The sequence below is a fragment of the Seriola dumerili genome, unplaced genomic scaffold, assembly GCF_002260705.1.
Source record: "Seriola dumerili isolate Sdu_G_001 unplaced genomic scaffold, Sdu_1.0 BDQW01000012.1, whole genome shotgun sequence".
NCBI lineage: Eukaryota > Metazoa > Chordata > Actinopteri > Carangiformes > Carangidae > Seriola > Seriola dumerili.
Genome location: NW_019174267.1, coordinates 2,061,145 through 2,076,129, shown reverse-complemented (window position 1 = coordinate 2,076,129; position 14,985 = coordinate 2,061,145). Strand labels below are relative to the sequence as shown.

Sequence of the window (14,985 nt, the reverse complement as noted above, 5' to 3'; positions counted from 1 at the left end):
GTGTGTGTGGTGTGTGTGTGGTGTGTGAGTGTGTGTGTGTGGTGTGGGTGTGTTTGTGTGTGTGAGTGTGTGTGTGTGGTGTGTGTGTGTGTGTGTGTGTGTGTGTGTGTGTGTGTGTGTAAGGTTAACAACACTGCCACTGGAGAGAGCCATTGTCAGTTAATGGTAAATATTTATAGAAGTGATTGTAGATGGAGATTAGTGTAGTTGCTGTTTGCTGTATTTCTGGTACAAATGGAGCCCAGTATGTTTAAATATGTCTCTCTTTTTGTTCTTAATGTTAGTAAGTTGATTAGTTGGTTAGTTGGTTAGTAAGCTGGAGTTTAACTACTGAAGTGGCTGTTCTGAGATCAGTGCTGGAGAAGTTAAAGTGTTTCAGGAATATAAAGGTGGAGAAAATCAAATGTTTTGTTGAATTGTTCAATATTTCCACTGATTGACACTTTGATATCAAACATCAGATGCACTTGTACTTGGTGAAGTTTCCTGTGGTGAGTTCAGTAACATCAGGGGAGATTTAACAGTGGAAACAGGTTTCACTGAGAAAGTCTCATAAACTCAAGACAAGATTCAAAAAACAGATTTCTTTATTAACACTACACCTGTGATCAGTGACCAGGTGGTTGTGGATTGGAACAGAAACTAGCCTCTGACTCTGAGCAGACTAACATGACAGCTCAGGTCTCAGGTGCTGGATCTGGTTTTTACAGACCCCCCCCTCCGCATTAGGGTCTGGATTAAAACAGGTCTCACTGGTTCTCACTCAATATTTACTGTGACTAACTGACAGAGTCACTGTTGACTCAGGATCAGATTGAACACCAGGTCCATCTATCTCTCAGATCCTACAACTTTTATTTTGGTAAGTTCTGTTACAAATCATGATGCTTCCTGTTTACGTAGCTTCTGATTGTGTGGTGTTTAACACTGAGGTCTGTACGGCTGAGGAAGGACTGAACACATGCACATAGCTGACTGTTAGCTAAGCTCCGCCCCCACACAGTGACTGGCCAATCGCAGCTCAGGTACATTAACAGGTGTGTCTGTCTGACTGGTCTCACTTCTGTCTCTGTCTCAGCAAGATGGACAGTAAAACAGCCCCTGCAGCTGATTGGAGGAGACCTACAGCTCCTCCCACCTATTCCTCAAGCCTATCAGAGACAGCGGCAGGGTCAAGGTAAGTCATCAGAGACAGACTGGGACAGATACAGCACTTAATACTTTCCTATCTGCACAGTGACTTTTAAAAGAAGGAGCACAATCAACACAGCCCACTCAAGGGCAGCTGTGCAGCTTTCTACCATGTCATACTGTCTTCATCAGCAGATCAAACCTAATTGACTCAGAGGTTTGACAGATGATCATGTAGACAGGTGAGACACAGCGATGAGGTCTTTACTGACACTGCTGGTTGTTTGGATCCAGGTCAAGTCCTCTGGACCGAGCAGGCTTCCTGTCCTTCAGCACCATGTCCTGGATGACTCCTGTGATGTGGTCCATGTCCAGGAAACAGCTGGACTTCAGCTCACTCAGTCTGTCTCCTCTGGACGGAGCCCACGTCAATGGTGACAGGTGGGACACTAATAATAAAAATGATGATAATAATAATAATTTTACTGTGTATGTTCAGGTCTGAGCTTGTGTAAGCAGGAAGTGTGTGTTAATGTGTGTGTGTGTGTGTGTGTGTGTGTGTGTTCAGGCTTCAGACGCTCTGGGAACAGGAAGTGTGTGCAGTCGGTCTACAGAAAGCGTCTCTGACTCGAGTGTTGCTTCGTTTCCAGGGAGACCGACTTCTTCTGGTCCTCGTCATCACCGTCCTCTTCATGTTGGCCCTGTTTGTTGGTTCAGTGCGTCTCTTCAGCATCACAGTGTATCCATGACAACCACCGCAGTGTTTCACAGTGTTTGTCACAGTGTGACATCATGTCTCCGTGTCCTCTTTGTGTTTCTTGTCAGGGCGTCCTGGTCCATGAGATCCTCAGTTACGTGGTCCACCCAGAGATGTGGTCAGTGTTCAGGGGCGTGGCTCTGTGTCTGGTTCTGGTCTTTGTGGAGCTCTTCAGAGTCGGCTGCCTCAGTCTGAGCTGGGCCATGAACCTGAGGACAGGGATCAGGCTGAAGGCAGGTTTCTGTATGCTGGGCTTCAACAAGATCATCTCTCTGAGGACACACACCGGAGTCTCTTTGGGACAGGTTTGCAACAACCAACAGAAATAAATGAGTCTGAATTTATTCAACTTCACAAACTGAAGGACAACTTTATTGGGAAAATATTTTAGCTTTTACTTTCAAAATATTGTAACTTGTATTGTAAAATTATAATTTTGACATTTTGTCCTCTTGTGATTTACCAGCTGTTTTTTGTTTTTCCTGACAGTTCTTAAATACATTTTCTAAATGTTTCCTAAATGTTCTGTTTTTAAATGGACAGTGAAGCTCAGCTGATGCAGCTGAAAGCATCTGTATAATAACAGCCTGTCTGTCTGTCAGATGGTCCATGTCCTCACCAGTGACAGTTACCGGGTCTTTGAGGCCGTCCTGTTGGGTCCTCTGGTTCTGCCGTTCCCTCTGCTGCTCATCATCTGCTCCGTCTACTCCTGCTACATCCTGGACTACACCGCCCTCATCGGCTTCTTCATCTTCCTTATCTTCATCCTGCTGCAGGTCTCTGGACACACTGCTTACACACATCACAGTCAGGATGTGGTTAGCTTAGCTTAGCATAAAGACTAAGAACCGGGTGTTACTATGACAGGGTGAGGGTTACCCTTAAAACATTGTTATAAAAACATTTTATAGATGAATTGATAATGAAATCGTCTCATTCTCAAGAGTGAGCGCTCATCACCAGAACATCATCATGTGGTGTTGAACTAGACATTATTATTGGTTAATATCAGTTCATCAGTGTTAGAGCGAGCCCGTCCCCCGTGAGACGTCTCTCCATTCATTTTCTATGGGAGTTTTTTTGTGTTACATCGCCATAGCTGAGTAAAGTCATATCACACCATTCCTGATGGAGCCGCTCACTGAATGTGAGTTTTCTCAACGCTGCAGGGCAAGTTACGCTCATGGACGTCTGTTCTGACAGCAGGAACATCTTCATGTCTCCAACAGTGATGTGTGTGTGTGTGTGTGTGTGTGTGTGTGTGTGTGTGTGTGTGTGTGTGTGTCAGTTAGTGTTTGCCAGGCTCATTAACGTGTACCAGCAGAGAGCTTCAGCCATCACAGACACTAGAGTCCGAACCATGAGCGAGGTCCTCACCTGCATCAAACTCATCAAGATGTACGTGTGGGAGGAGTCATTCGAGAGGAAGATCACAGGTATGGTACTCATCACAGCAGGAGTCCTGGTCCTGGACAGGAACTCTGAGGGACACGGTTTTGGGCTGGAAACATTTGATTAAGTGAGGAAAACTGTCCTGACTGTTCTCCGGCCTGAGTGTTTGGTGACAAGAGGTTTCTTAAAACTGAATGATTGTTGTGACTGACTTTGAGATGAAGAAGAGACACATGCTGGGGCCAAAAACTGAGGGCCCCACGGGTCTAGACGTCTGTTTGAGGACCTGGTTTTAGGGTTAGAATCAGGTTCAGGCTTTTAGTATTTAATGCAATGACTGTTCCCCACAGGGATAGTGAAATGTGTGTGTGTGTGTGTGTGTGTCAGAAATCAGGACAGCAGAGAGAAGGATTTTGGAAAAGGCTGCCCTCATCCAGAACTTCAGTGTGACCATCAGCCCCCTCGTCCCCATCATCGCCGCCACCTGCACCTTCATCGTTCACACCTGGTTGGGTTTGCCTCTCAGCACCAGCACAGTGAGTTCAAACAGCTGGTGTACCTGTACACACCTGTGTCTCCTCGCTGAAGAGGTGGGGCCTCTGACTGTTGCTTTTGGAGGGGAAGGGTCAGAGAGAGCGCTGCTGGATTGAACTGACCGTGGAGCTCTTCCTTCTTCAGGCTTTTCCTGTCGTCACCATTTTCAACTGCATGAGGTTCATTCTGTCCATGTCGCCCACGGCGGTCAAGTTCCTGGCTGAAGCTGCTGTTTCAGTGACTCGTCTCAAGGTAACTGACACCTGACCGAACCCCAACGTCTCCTCCTTCAGTCGTGTGTCAGCTGATTCTGTCATTCTGGGTTCAGTGCGGACCGATGGTTCTCCATTACAATTAAATCTAGTGCCAAGGACTTCACACAGTCAGGTTTTAGTTTGACTTTCTACCTTCACATTTTGGTTCTGTCTGTCTATGTGTGTGTGTGTGTGTGTGTGTGTGTGTGTGTGTGTGTGTGTGTGTGGGGCGGCTGCAGAGGTTACTGCTGATAGAGAATCCGGAGTCGTACGTCATCCAGAAGACAGACCACAGGTCAGAAGCCATCATCATGGACAAGGCCACACTATCCTGGACTAAACCACTCCACCCCCACAACACAGAGGACAGGGACGACCTGGATAACAAAAGCAGACACACTGAAGTGATGCCCACCCTGAGAAGTGTCTCCTTCACCCTCAACAAGGTGACAGTGCTGACTATGTAGTTGTTACCAGTGTCTTTACTCTGAGCGACGCTGTGAATGAGTGTGGATCAGAAAGGGTTAAACCTTGCTCGAGTTGTTGCAGCTGCAGGAGTCGGAGGATGATGTGAATCATTGGACAGTGACGTGTGCAGCTCATTCTGATGTGGGTCTGTCCTGTTTACAGAGCAGTGTCTGTCCTCTCTGGGCCCCAGTCAAACACTGGACTCTGGCCGGGAGGCTTCATGTCTCCGGTCGCTGCCATTCACCTGACTGTGATCATAAAATAATGTTTATCATAACAATATTGATAATGATTGTGGCATTTTACATCAAGCATGCGTGAACTGTCATTTAGATCAGCAGTTTTCAAAGTGTGAGGTGGGCCTCCCCTGGGGGGCGCCATTGACCTTCAGAGGAGGCACAGCATGAGAAAAGTAGACTAGTAAACTAGACCAGAAGACTGTAAACATCTGGGTAGCTAAACTCATCTCCACATGTGGCAACATGGATCATTTTCAGGTCCTACAGTGAGAGGAGTAGTATGATCTACGTTTATTCCTTTCTACAGTGCGTCCCCGCATCAACCTCCTGCAGTATCAGGGATGCAGGGCTCCGTCTTACACCCTTCTTTACTAGTTTCAGACCAACACAGTTTCATTTTCCCCATCCAGCACAAATAGAAAATACTCTTGCACTGTGATCTGAAGTCCGTGTCGCAGTATTTCAGCACTGGCGAGCGCACAGAGCGTACACTCTCTGCCTGTTATGCACAAGCAGAGTCAGCTGAAGATGCGCTTCAGATGTTTGGATCAGTTCGGTGGATCGTTAGAATACAGCCTCAGAAGGTCACACACAATGTTAAGAGACATCCATGACATGGCTCTGCAGAGAAGTGGTCTCTCAGCTGTCTTTATGTTCTCTGAGGGGGGGTCACTTTCCCACACTTTGAAAACCCCTGATTTTGATAATTCTGTTACAAAGGATGTATTGCAAATGAATGTGGAAAGTCCAGATGTGACGCTCTGATGAGATCTGGTCTCTCCACCAGTCAACCTTCATCTGAAAATACTCTGTAACCCAGAGATGAGGGGTTTCCACTGGACACAGATGTTAGCAGCTGGTTAACATCATGCTCCTGAGGATCAGTGTGGACCAGCACTCTGTGTTAATGATGATGTGTATCTCTGGTGCAGGGCAAACTGCTGGGTGTGTGTGGGAATGTTGGCAGTGGGAAGACGTCGCTGATCTGCAGTCTGTTAGAACAGGTGAGTTACCTGAGTCTACATCATGTTCACCTGTGAACACACACTGGATCTCAGCAGGTACAGACTATATGTTGTCTTGTGTATCAGATGCACCTGCATCAGGGATCAGTCTCAGTTGACGGATCAATCGCCTACACTTCCCAGCAGGCCTGGGTCTTCTATGGGACTGTCCAGGACAACATACTGATGGGGGAACCTTTGGACCGCTCCAGGTAAGAAATAAACTGTCCCCCTGATGTAAAGGAGGAGTGGATGTGCAGTGACGGTGTGTTGGTGCTCTGCAGGTACAACAGAGTCCTGAGCAGCTGTAACCTGGAGGCCGACCTCCGCATCCTGCCTCACAGGGATCAGACTGTGGTGAGAAACTGAACCTGATACCTGACTGTCTGTTTGTTTCATGTTAGTGGCTGTCCAGGTGACACACCTGTAAAAACCTGCAATAAGATATCATTTAGGTGTAAGAATAATATCCCGCTGAAACTACATATGAACATGACTGACAAGAACATCAGCAAATATTCACATCTGACAACAGACAAGGTTTAGTCTTTGTGTCTACAGACTCTCAGCTGCTGCAGAATCAGCCTGAGGTGTGAAGGTCCTGACAGATGCAGTGTGTAACTCTGTGTGTTCAGTTAGGAGAGCAGGGGGTGAGCCTGTCAGGGGGGCAGAAACAAAGGATCAGTCTGGCCAGAGCTGTCTACTCCAACAAAGACATCTACCTGCTGGACGACCCGCTATCAGCTGTGGACGCCCATGCAGGGAAACACATCTTTGAGGAGTGCATAAAGAAAGATCTGCAGGGGAAGTCCATCATACTGGTCACCCACCAGCTGCAGGTAGGTTCACACTGTGTGAGTGGGTTGCTCACACACACACACACACACACACGCAATCGACTTTCAAGTTGAACAAAGATCATTCAGATATTGGAGTTTTCTCTGCTGTTGACTCGAGGACAACACAGGGGTTGAATATGTTTCTTGCTGTAGACAGTAACACTGGTCATAACCTTTGTTGTTTTGAAGCTCATTGACTCAGTAAAAGCCCCCCCCCCCCCCCGCCAGCCGCGCTACCACCCCACCCCCACATAGACCCCCAGACTGACAGACACAAAATGACTTCAAGAGACAAGACAGTGTGGTTTGTAGTTGTCAGTCCACCCGATGGTCTCAGCCTAACTCAGTATGAATCTGATCTTCTGTCTCTGTCTCTTTGTGTCCATCAGTACATGGAGTTCTGTGATGAGGTCCTGGTCCTGAAGGATGGCTCGGTCCTGGAGACAGGAAGTCACCTGGACCTGATGAAGGTGGAGGGACACTATGCTGAGCTCATCACCAAACACCTGAAGGAGCAAACCACAGTAAGATCCAGACAGTCACAGCTGCTGCAGCTCAGGGTTTGGTTTCATACCTGACCATGTGTTCAGTCTCTGTTCAGCTTCTCTGACAGGGTGTGATCCAGCTGAAGAGGGGGGTGTGGTTTGTTTCCGTGACGATCCAGCTGAAGAGGGGGGTGTGGTGATCAGCTCCTCAGATGCTCTCAGGGTCTCAGTATTTATTTAGTTTGTTCAATCTTTGTACTGCTTCCTGTTTCCAGCCTCAGGAAGAAGAAGAAGACAAGAAAAAGACGGAGGTGGAGCTGAACGGTCACATGGACCGAGGCATCGTCAATCCAGGTACATGAGACATGGGGACAGCTCTTCGTCTCCTTCTTCCTCTCCCTCTTCCTCCTCCTCTTCCTCCTCTTCTTCCTCTTTTTCTCCCTCTTCCTCCTCTTCTTCTCCCTCTTCCTCCTTCTCTTCCTATTGTTCTCCCTCTTCCTCTTCTTCTCATTCTTCCTCTTCCTTTCTGTCCTCCTTTGATTCGACATCCAGATTCTCCTTGGAGATGAGACTTAGCTGTTTACCTGTAGTCTTCAGTTGTAGGTGGTTACTCTCAGGTGTTTAGCTCCGCCTTCTGTTGATGATGCATTCTTCTCTCTGGACCTCACAGCGTTGGACATGACAGATGAAAACACAGACGCACCTTCACCTGACTGCAGAGGTAAGTTCACGTCTGCCACTCACTGGCCGAGGACATCTGTAAGCATTTCTCTGATGACCACAGTTGTTACACGACCCCCCCCCCCCCCCCCCCCCCCCCTCCCCCCCACCCCCCCCCCCCCCCTCGTAAGAGATCAATAACATGTGTGTTCTCTGTTGAAGCTGCTGATCAGCTGATCGATCAGGAGGAACAACACACGAGTTTGGTCACATTGGAGAACGTCCACCAGTACAACAAGGCAGCAGGAGGTCAGCACACACCACACTGACACGCCGAATGAAAACAGGAAGTGATGTCAGCCAGCAAATTCAAAATAAAAGCATTACACTTATTTTTAACTTCCTGCAGGATTCTGCGTGAGCTTCTTCATCCTCCTGAAACCTAAACCCCCCCCCCCCCCCCCCTCGTAAGAGATCAATAACATGTGTGTTCTCTGTGAAGCTGCTGATCAGCTGATCGATCAGGAGAACAACACACGAGGTTTGGTCACATGGAGAACGTTCCACCAGTACAACAAGGCAGCAGGAGGTCAGCACACACACACTGACACGCCGAATGAAAACAGGAAGTGATGTCAGCCAGCAAATTCAAAATAAAAGCATTACACTTATTTTTAACTTCCTGCAGGATTCTGCGTGAGCTTCTTCATCCTCCTCATCTTCATCGTCCTCATCACTAATGCAGCTTTGAGCTACTGGTGGCTCAGCTACTGGCTCTCCCAGGGTCACGGGGTCAGACACACACACACACACACACACACACAAACAAACTAAATCCAGTTTCAAAATGAAAGAATTGAAACTTCAGGAAACTTTAATAACAGATATTTTTCATCTGAGAATTTGTAAACAAACAATTACTTGTTAAGCTGATCAGATGAATCAATAATGGCAGTAATGATCATTTCAGGGAGTGTGGTGTCTGTGAGGCTGTTTTATTGTGAAGATGTAAAGTTGTTGTGTCGTTCCTCAGACTGCCAACGTGACAGCGTCGGAGCAAGGCAACGTCTCAGTGAACGGCGACCTTCTCTTCTACCAGCTGATGTTCGCTCTGATCATCGTCCTCCTGCTGAGCGTCTGCACGCTCAAATGTCTCTGCTTCATCAAGATCACGTCCCACGCCGCCACCACGCTGCACAACTGCCTGCTGAGGAAGGTGAGACTGGCCACTGAGACACTGTCCTCTGGTCTGTGTACCAGGTGTTGTTGTTGTGCGACTGTAGTTGTGATCAGCTAATTGGTTGCCGTCTCCCTCAGATCCTGGACAGCCCGATGAGGTTCTTTGAGTGGAATCCGATGGGACGCATCCTCAGCTGTTTCTCCAGGTACCAGGACGAGGTGGATTCTTTAGTCCCTCACCACCTGAACGCTCTGCTTGTCTTCTGTCTGATCGCCGTCTGTGCCTGCGTCGTCACCTCCGTCATCTTCCCCATCGTGCTGCTGCCGCTGCTCCTCCTCATCACGCTCTTCGCTCTGCTCCTGAGGTGAGTCCTCCACTGGATCAGGCCTGCAGACCCAGACCTCCTGAGCCCCAGTCATCATTCGTCAATAACTACAGATATCAGTAAAGATCAGTTCTGGGATCAGCTGAAATCAGTTTAATTAGCAGCTACTGGATAAATCCACACCAATATTAATGAAGCTAATTAATGTGACAACTGTAGCTGAGCTGAAATATTGATTATTGGTCGATATTGATTGTTATGAGATAACAGCTGGAACAAACTGATCTTGGATGTCCTGATCCAGAACTCTGAGCTCCAGGTGTTGAGCTGATATAATCTACCACTGCTGACCTCACCTACAGGTGTTTTACCTGAAAACTCACCTTTGTTCAGTCTGAACATCTCTCTGAACATCAGTCTGAACATGTGTCTCAGCATCTGTCTGAACATGTGTCTGAACATGTGTCTGAACATGTGTCTGAACATCCGTCTGAACATCAGTCTGAACATGTGTCTCAGCATCTGTCTGAACATGTGTCTGAACATGTGTCTGAACATGTCTCTGAACATCAGTCTGAACATGTGTCTCAGCATCTGTCTGAACATGTGTCTGAACATGTGTCTGAACATCCGTCTGAACATCAGTCTGAACATGTGTCTCAGCATCTGTCTGAACATGTGTCTGAACATGTGTCTGAACATCAGTCTGAACATGTGTCTCAGCATCTGTCTGAACATGTGTCTGAACATGTGTCTGAACATGTCTCTGAACATCAGTCTGAACATGTCTCTGAACATGTGTCTGAACATGTGTCTGAACATTTGTCTGAACATGTGTCTGAACATCTGTCTGAACATCTGTCTGAACATGTGTCTGAACATGTCTCTGAACATGTGTCTGAACATTTGTCTGAACATGTGTCTGAACATGTGTCTGAACATCTGTCGGAACATCTGTCTGAGCATGTGTCTGAACATGTCTCTGAACATGTGTCTGAACATCTGTCTGAACATGTGTCTGAACATGTGTCTGAACATGTCTCTGAACATCAGTCTGAACATGTCTCTGAACATGTGTCTGAACATCAGTCTGAACATCTGTCTGAACATGTGTCTGAACATCCGTCTGAACATGTGTCTGAACATCTGTCTGAACATCTGTCTGAACATCTGTCTGAACATCTCTCCGAACATCTGTCTGAACATAACTCTGAACATACCTCTGACATTTGTCTGAACATCTGTCTGAACATCTCTCCGAACATCTGTCTGAACATAACTCTGAACATACCTCTGACATTTGTCTGAACATCTGTCTGAACATCTATCTGAACATCTGTCTGAACATGTGTCTGAACATTTGTCTGAACATGACTCTGAACATCTGTCTGAACATGTGTCTGAACATTTGTCTGAACATGACTCTGAACATCTGTCTGAACATGTGTCTGAACATTTGTCTGAACATGACTCTGAACATCTGTCTGAACATGTGTCTGAACATTTGTCTGAACATGACTCTGAACATCTGTCTGAACATGTGTCTGAACATTTGTCTGAACATGACTCTGAACATCTGTCTGAACATGTGTCTGAACATCTGTCTGAACATTTGTCTGAACATTTGTCTGAACATCTGTCTGAACATCTATCTGAACATCTGTCTGAACATGTGTCTGAACATTTGTCTGAACATGACTCTGAACATCTGTCTGAACATGTGTCTGAACATCTGTCTGAACATCTGTCTGAACATGTCTCCGAACATGTCTCTGAACATCTGTCTGAACATCTGTCTTATCATCTGTCTGAACATCTATCTGAACATGTCTCTGAACATGTGTCTGAACATCTGTCTGAACATCTGTCTGAACATCTCTCCGAACATGTCTCTGAACATCTGTCTGAACATGTGTCTTATCATCTGCAGGATGTTCCTGAGAAACATCTGTGAGTTAAAGAAGATGGAGAACATCAGTCGTTCTCCCTGCATCTCTCTGTGCTCCTCCATCGCTCAGGGCCTCAGCACCATCCAGGCCTACAACAAGACATGGCAGTACACACAACTGTAAGAACATCTGCTTCAGCATCTGTGTGAATGTCTGTCTACATCTGTCTGAACATCTAACATCTGTCTGAATATCTGACATCTGCTTTAACATCTGTCTGACCTCAGTAGTAAACTCAGACTCTCATCTCCTGCTGAACAAGACATCCTCAGTTTAATGGTGGCGCCCCCTGTCTGTCAGAGTGCTGTGTTCTGTGTTTACATGGAGAATCCCACATCGCCCACACACACTCATACTGAGCACCAGGTTCAGTGCCTGGCCCCAAGGACACTTCAACTTCCTGGAGAAGCTGGGGATCGAACCACCGACCTTCTAGTTAGTGGACGAAGATCACTTTTTTACATTAAGATTTTTTTATCCAAACAATCATGTTTCTACTGAAACCTGAAAACAACGTTAATGTGGACTAAACTTTTCTGTGGTGAACCGACCATGCCCACGTTGACCACCCCCACACTGACCACGCCCACAATGTCCCCTCCCATACTGTCCCCGCTCACTGCTGCCTCAGGTTACATCACCTCCCTGAATGATTCAGTTTAGTTGCACCAGATGATTTTCTCAGAAGCCAGATGTTTCTGAGCTAATTGTCTTTGTCAGTTAGACATTGTGTTCACTGACAGTCCAGAGATACAAATGTGTGTGTGTGTGTGTGTGTGTTCAGGTTTGGTCCTGTTTGTGTTGCAGGTTTCAGAGACTCTCTGACATCAACGCCAACCACTTCCTGCTCTTTAACTACGCCATGCGTTGGCTGTGTTTCCTAGTCGACTCTCTGTGCGCTGTCATGGCGCTGCCGGTTGCTCTGCTTGTCATCTTCAGCTCCAATGATATCCGCAGCCCCCCCATGAAAGCCCTCGCCCTGTGCTTCATCGTCCAGGTAAAACTGTCATCCAGGTGAAACATACTCAAAGTTCTCTAGAGGAAGAAATAAAAAGGACAGTCGTCCATCAGACTGTGGATATGAAGTAATTCATGTACATAACTGCACCAGCCTTTGACCTCTGACATGTGACGTCCCACTCTGGAAATTGAATATGATATAAACAATATTCAGATATAAAGAGACGAACTGAATCTGATACAGCTAATGGTCTGTGAGCCATATAAAGTACTGTGTGTGTGTGTGTGTGTGTGTGTGTGTGTGTGTGTGTGTGTATTGTGGTTCCAGCTGACCAGTAATTGTCAGTATATGATCCAGTCCCTGATGGAGGTGGAGGCCCGGTTCATCTCTGTGGAGCGGCTGCTCGAGTACATCACGGTCAGTTAGGAGGGGGGAGGGGTCATCACTGTCTGGGAGCTGGATCCTGCTGGTCTGGTCTGGTTTCACATTAGTCACAGTCAGTGTTGGTTGCGATTCAGGGTTGTGAGTCAGAGGGCTCTGGGCCGGTGGGCCAGGTGGACCAGGTCTCAGAGGACTGGCCTCAGTGTGGAGCCATCACCTTCCAGGACTATCAGATGAGGTACAGCCAAAACTCACCTGTCGTCCTCAACGGGCTGCAGCTCCACGTCAGCGGCGGGGAGAAGCTGGGCATCGTGGGAAAGACCGGGTCTGGTAAGAGCATGTGACCCATGTCCCAGAAGAAACTGTAAAGCTGGTTAGAGCTTGTGTAATCAGGTGTAATTGGGTGTAATCAGGTGTAGTCAGGTGTTGACCTCCTGCTGTGATGATGAGGTGCTGCAGACGTAACGGGTCCTTGTGGTCCAGGTAAGTCGTCTCTAGCGGCGGCTCTGTTCCGACTGGTGGAACCAGCTGCAGGAAGGATCCTGATCGACGGAGTGGACATCACGTCCATCAGTCTGTCTGACCTCCGCAGAAAACTGTCAATCATCCCCCAGGACCCTGTGCTGTTCACCGGGACTGTCAGGTAACCTCACCTGGCCCTAGGACCCTCATTGTCATCACGTTGTCAGAAACAGGTGTTTGAGTGTTTGCTGGTCTGCAGGTACAACCTGGACCCGTTCAGTGTCCACAGTGATGAAGAGGTGTGGGCAGCTCTGGAGAAGACCTACATGAAGGACACAGTACGTCTGTCTGTCCCTGTCCCACCTGTAGCTGGTTCAGGAGTCTATGACGACTGATCAGCTGTTTGTCTCTCTGTGATCAGGTCTCAGGTCTGGATGGGAAACTTCAGGCCGAGCTGACACAGGACGAAGGGACGTTCTCTGCGGGACAGAGACAGCTGATGTGTCTGAGCCGAGCTCTGCTCCGAAACTCCAAGGTCTGTTTACATGTCTGTCTGTTTACCTGTCTGTTTACCTGTCTGTCTGTTTACCTGTCTGTTTACCTGTCTGTCCCTCAGATTGTCCTGTTGGACGAGGCCTCGGCGTCTGTTGATGCAGAGACGGACTCTCTGATCCAGATCACCATCAGAGACTCCTTCCAGCACTGCACCACACTGACCATCGCTCACCGCATCCACACAATCCTGCAGGTGGACCGGGTCCTGGTCCTCGACCACGGACAGGTAACTGCAAGTCCAGTTCAGTGAGACCGGGTCTCTGTAGCACTGACTCTGGTCGTCATTCAGACCTGAGACCAGGACCAGGAGATTAATGGAACCAGGTCTGACTCTGGATCCTGATCCTCCTGCTCTGATGTTCAGGGTCAACATGGATTTGTAACAGACTGTGATGTTCCAGCTTCCTGTATGACCTCTGTGTGACCTCTGTGTGACTTCTGTGTGTCATCGTCCTGCAGGTCATAGAGTTCGATCATCCAGACGTGTTGAAACAAAGACCAGACTCGCTGTTCTCCTCCCTGCTGACTGCTGCTAACACTGTGATGTCCTGAAGTCTTCAAACGCACCGCAGCGTGATGGCCAGAACAAACTGATTAGCTGCAGTTTTCAGTCTTTGGTTAAATTTTACAAATTATTATTTTAATTTAAAACATTTTAAATAAATTGTATTTGCTGTTTTCAGTGTTTCATTTATAATAAAAGACGATCAGCTGTTGTTTGTGTTTACATTAGTGATGTGTGTTGTTGTCTGTTCATGCCACAGACTGAGATCTGCTGAGTCCAGCATGTACTGTGAAGAAAGTTCAACATACCCGGGATAACTTTAAGTTATCCAGCTTAACTGAACCTAACATTGACCGCCCTGATAACCGGTACTACGAAGCTGGTTATCACCTGGCTCAGTTAACTCTGGTTTCTCTGATTCATGTGAAAGAGGCAGAGTTGTTAATTATAAGCAGTGTCATCAGAACCATGAATGAAGTTCTTAATATGATATGAGAAGAAACGCTGATACTTCCCAGTAAGTTCCGTTATAGCAACGTCCAAAAGTAATATTCAGCAAGGTGAAATATAAACAATATGATCAGATGACTGGAATAAAAAAATATTATTTCCATGTCTAAATATAATTTCTATTAAAGTCAGAGAAGATATATTGTAAATAAGTGCATGTTATCATCACGTTGGATGGACGTTGGATTTTTTCTCTTTTGTCTGACGATGAACAAACTTATGAACGTGATGCAGAGAAAACATAATTAATGTCCGACTTTCTGCTGCAGAGAGGAGAGAAATTAAAGAGAGGAGTAGTTGATGTCTGATGACTTAGTCTGAAATGTTCATTTATAATCATGGAAATGATTAACAGTGTGAGACTAATTGTTCTAATCAAAGACATCAGAGGTTT

The 14,985-nt window shown here is 46.9% G+C and overlaps 1 protein-coding gene across 1 annotated transcript; it reads left to right on the top strand.

Annotated features, from left to right (window-relative positions):
- Window positions 1-1,082: 1,082 nt before the first annotated feature.
- Window positions 1,083-14,128, top strand: LOC111225240 (multidrug resistance-associated protein 9-like). The gene is made up of 30 exons (XM_022749993.1): window positions 1,083-1,177; window positions 1,426-1,572; window positions 1,700-1,847; window positions 1,957-2,193; window positions 2,491-2,664; window positions 3,177-3,324; window positions 3,668-3,816; window positions 3,959-4,066; window positions 4,308-4,514; window positions 5,708-5,779; window positions 5,867-5,991; window positions 6,064-6,136; window positions 6,415-6,618; window positions 7,008-7,142; window positions 7,232-7,299; window positions 7,721-7,824; window positions 7,986-8,072; window positions 8,266-8,352; window positions 8,452-8,555; window positions 8,797-8,979; window positions 9,081-9,307; window positions 11,199-11,336; window positions 12,025-12,214; window positions 12,506-12,595; window positions 12,697-12,889; window positions 13,043-13,202; window positions 13,281-13,359; window positions 13,443-13,556; window positions 13,638-13,802; window positions 14,036-14,128. The coding sequence occupies exons 1-30, from the start codon at window positions 1,083-1,085 to the stop codon at window positions 14,126-14,128; spliced, it is 4,104 nt and encodes a 1,367-aa protein (XP_022605714.1).
- The last annotated feature ends 857 nt before the right edge of the window (window positions 14,129-14,985 follow it).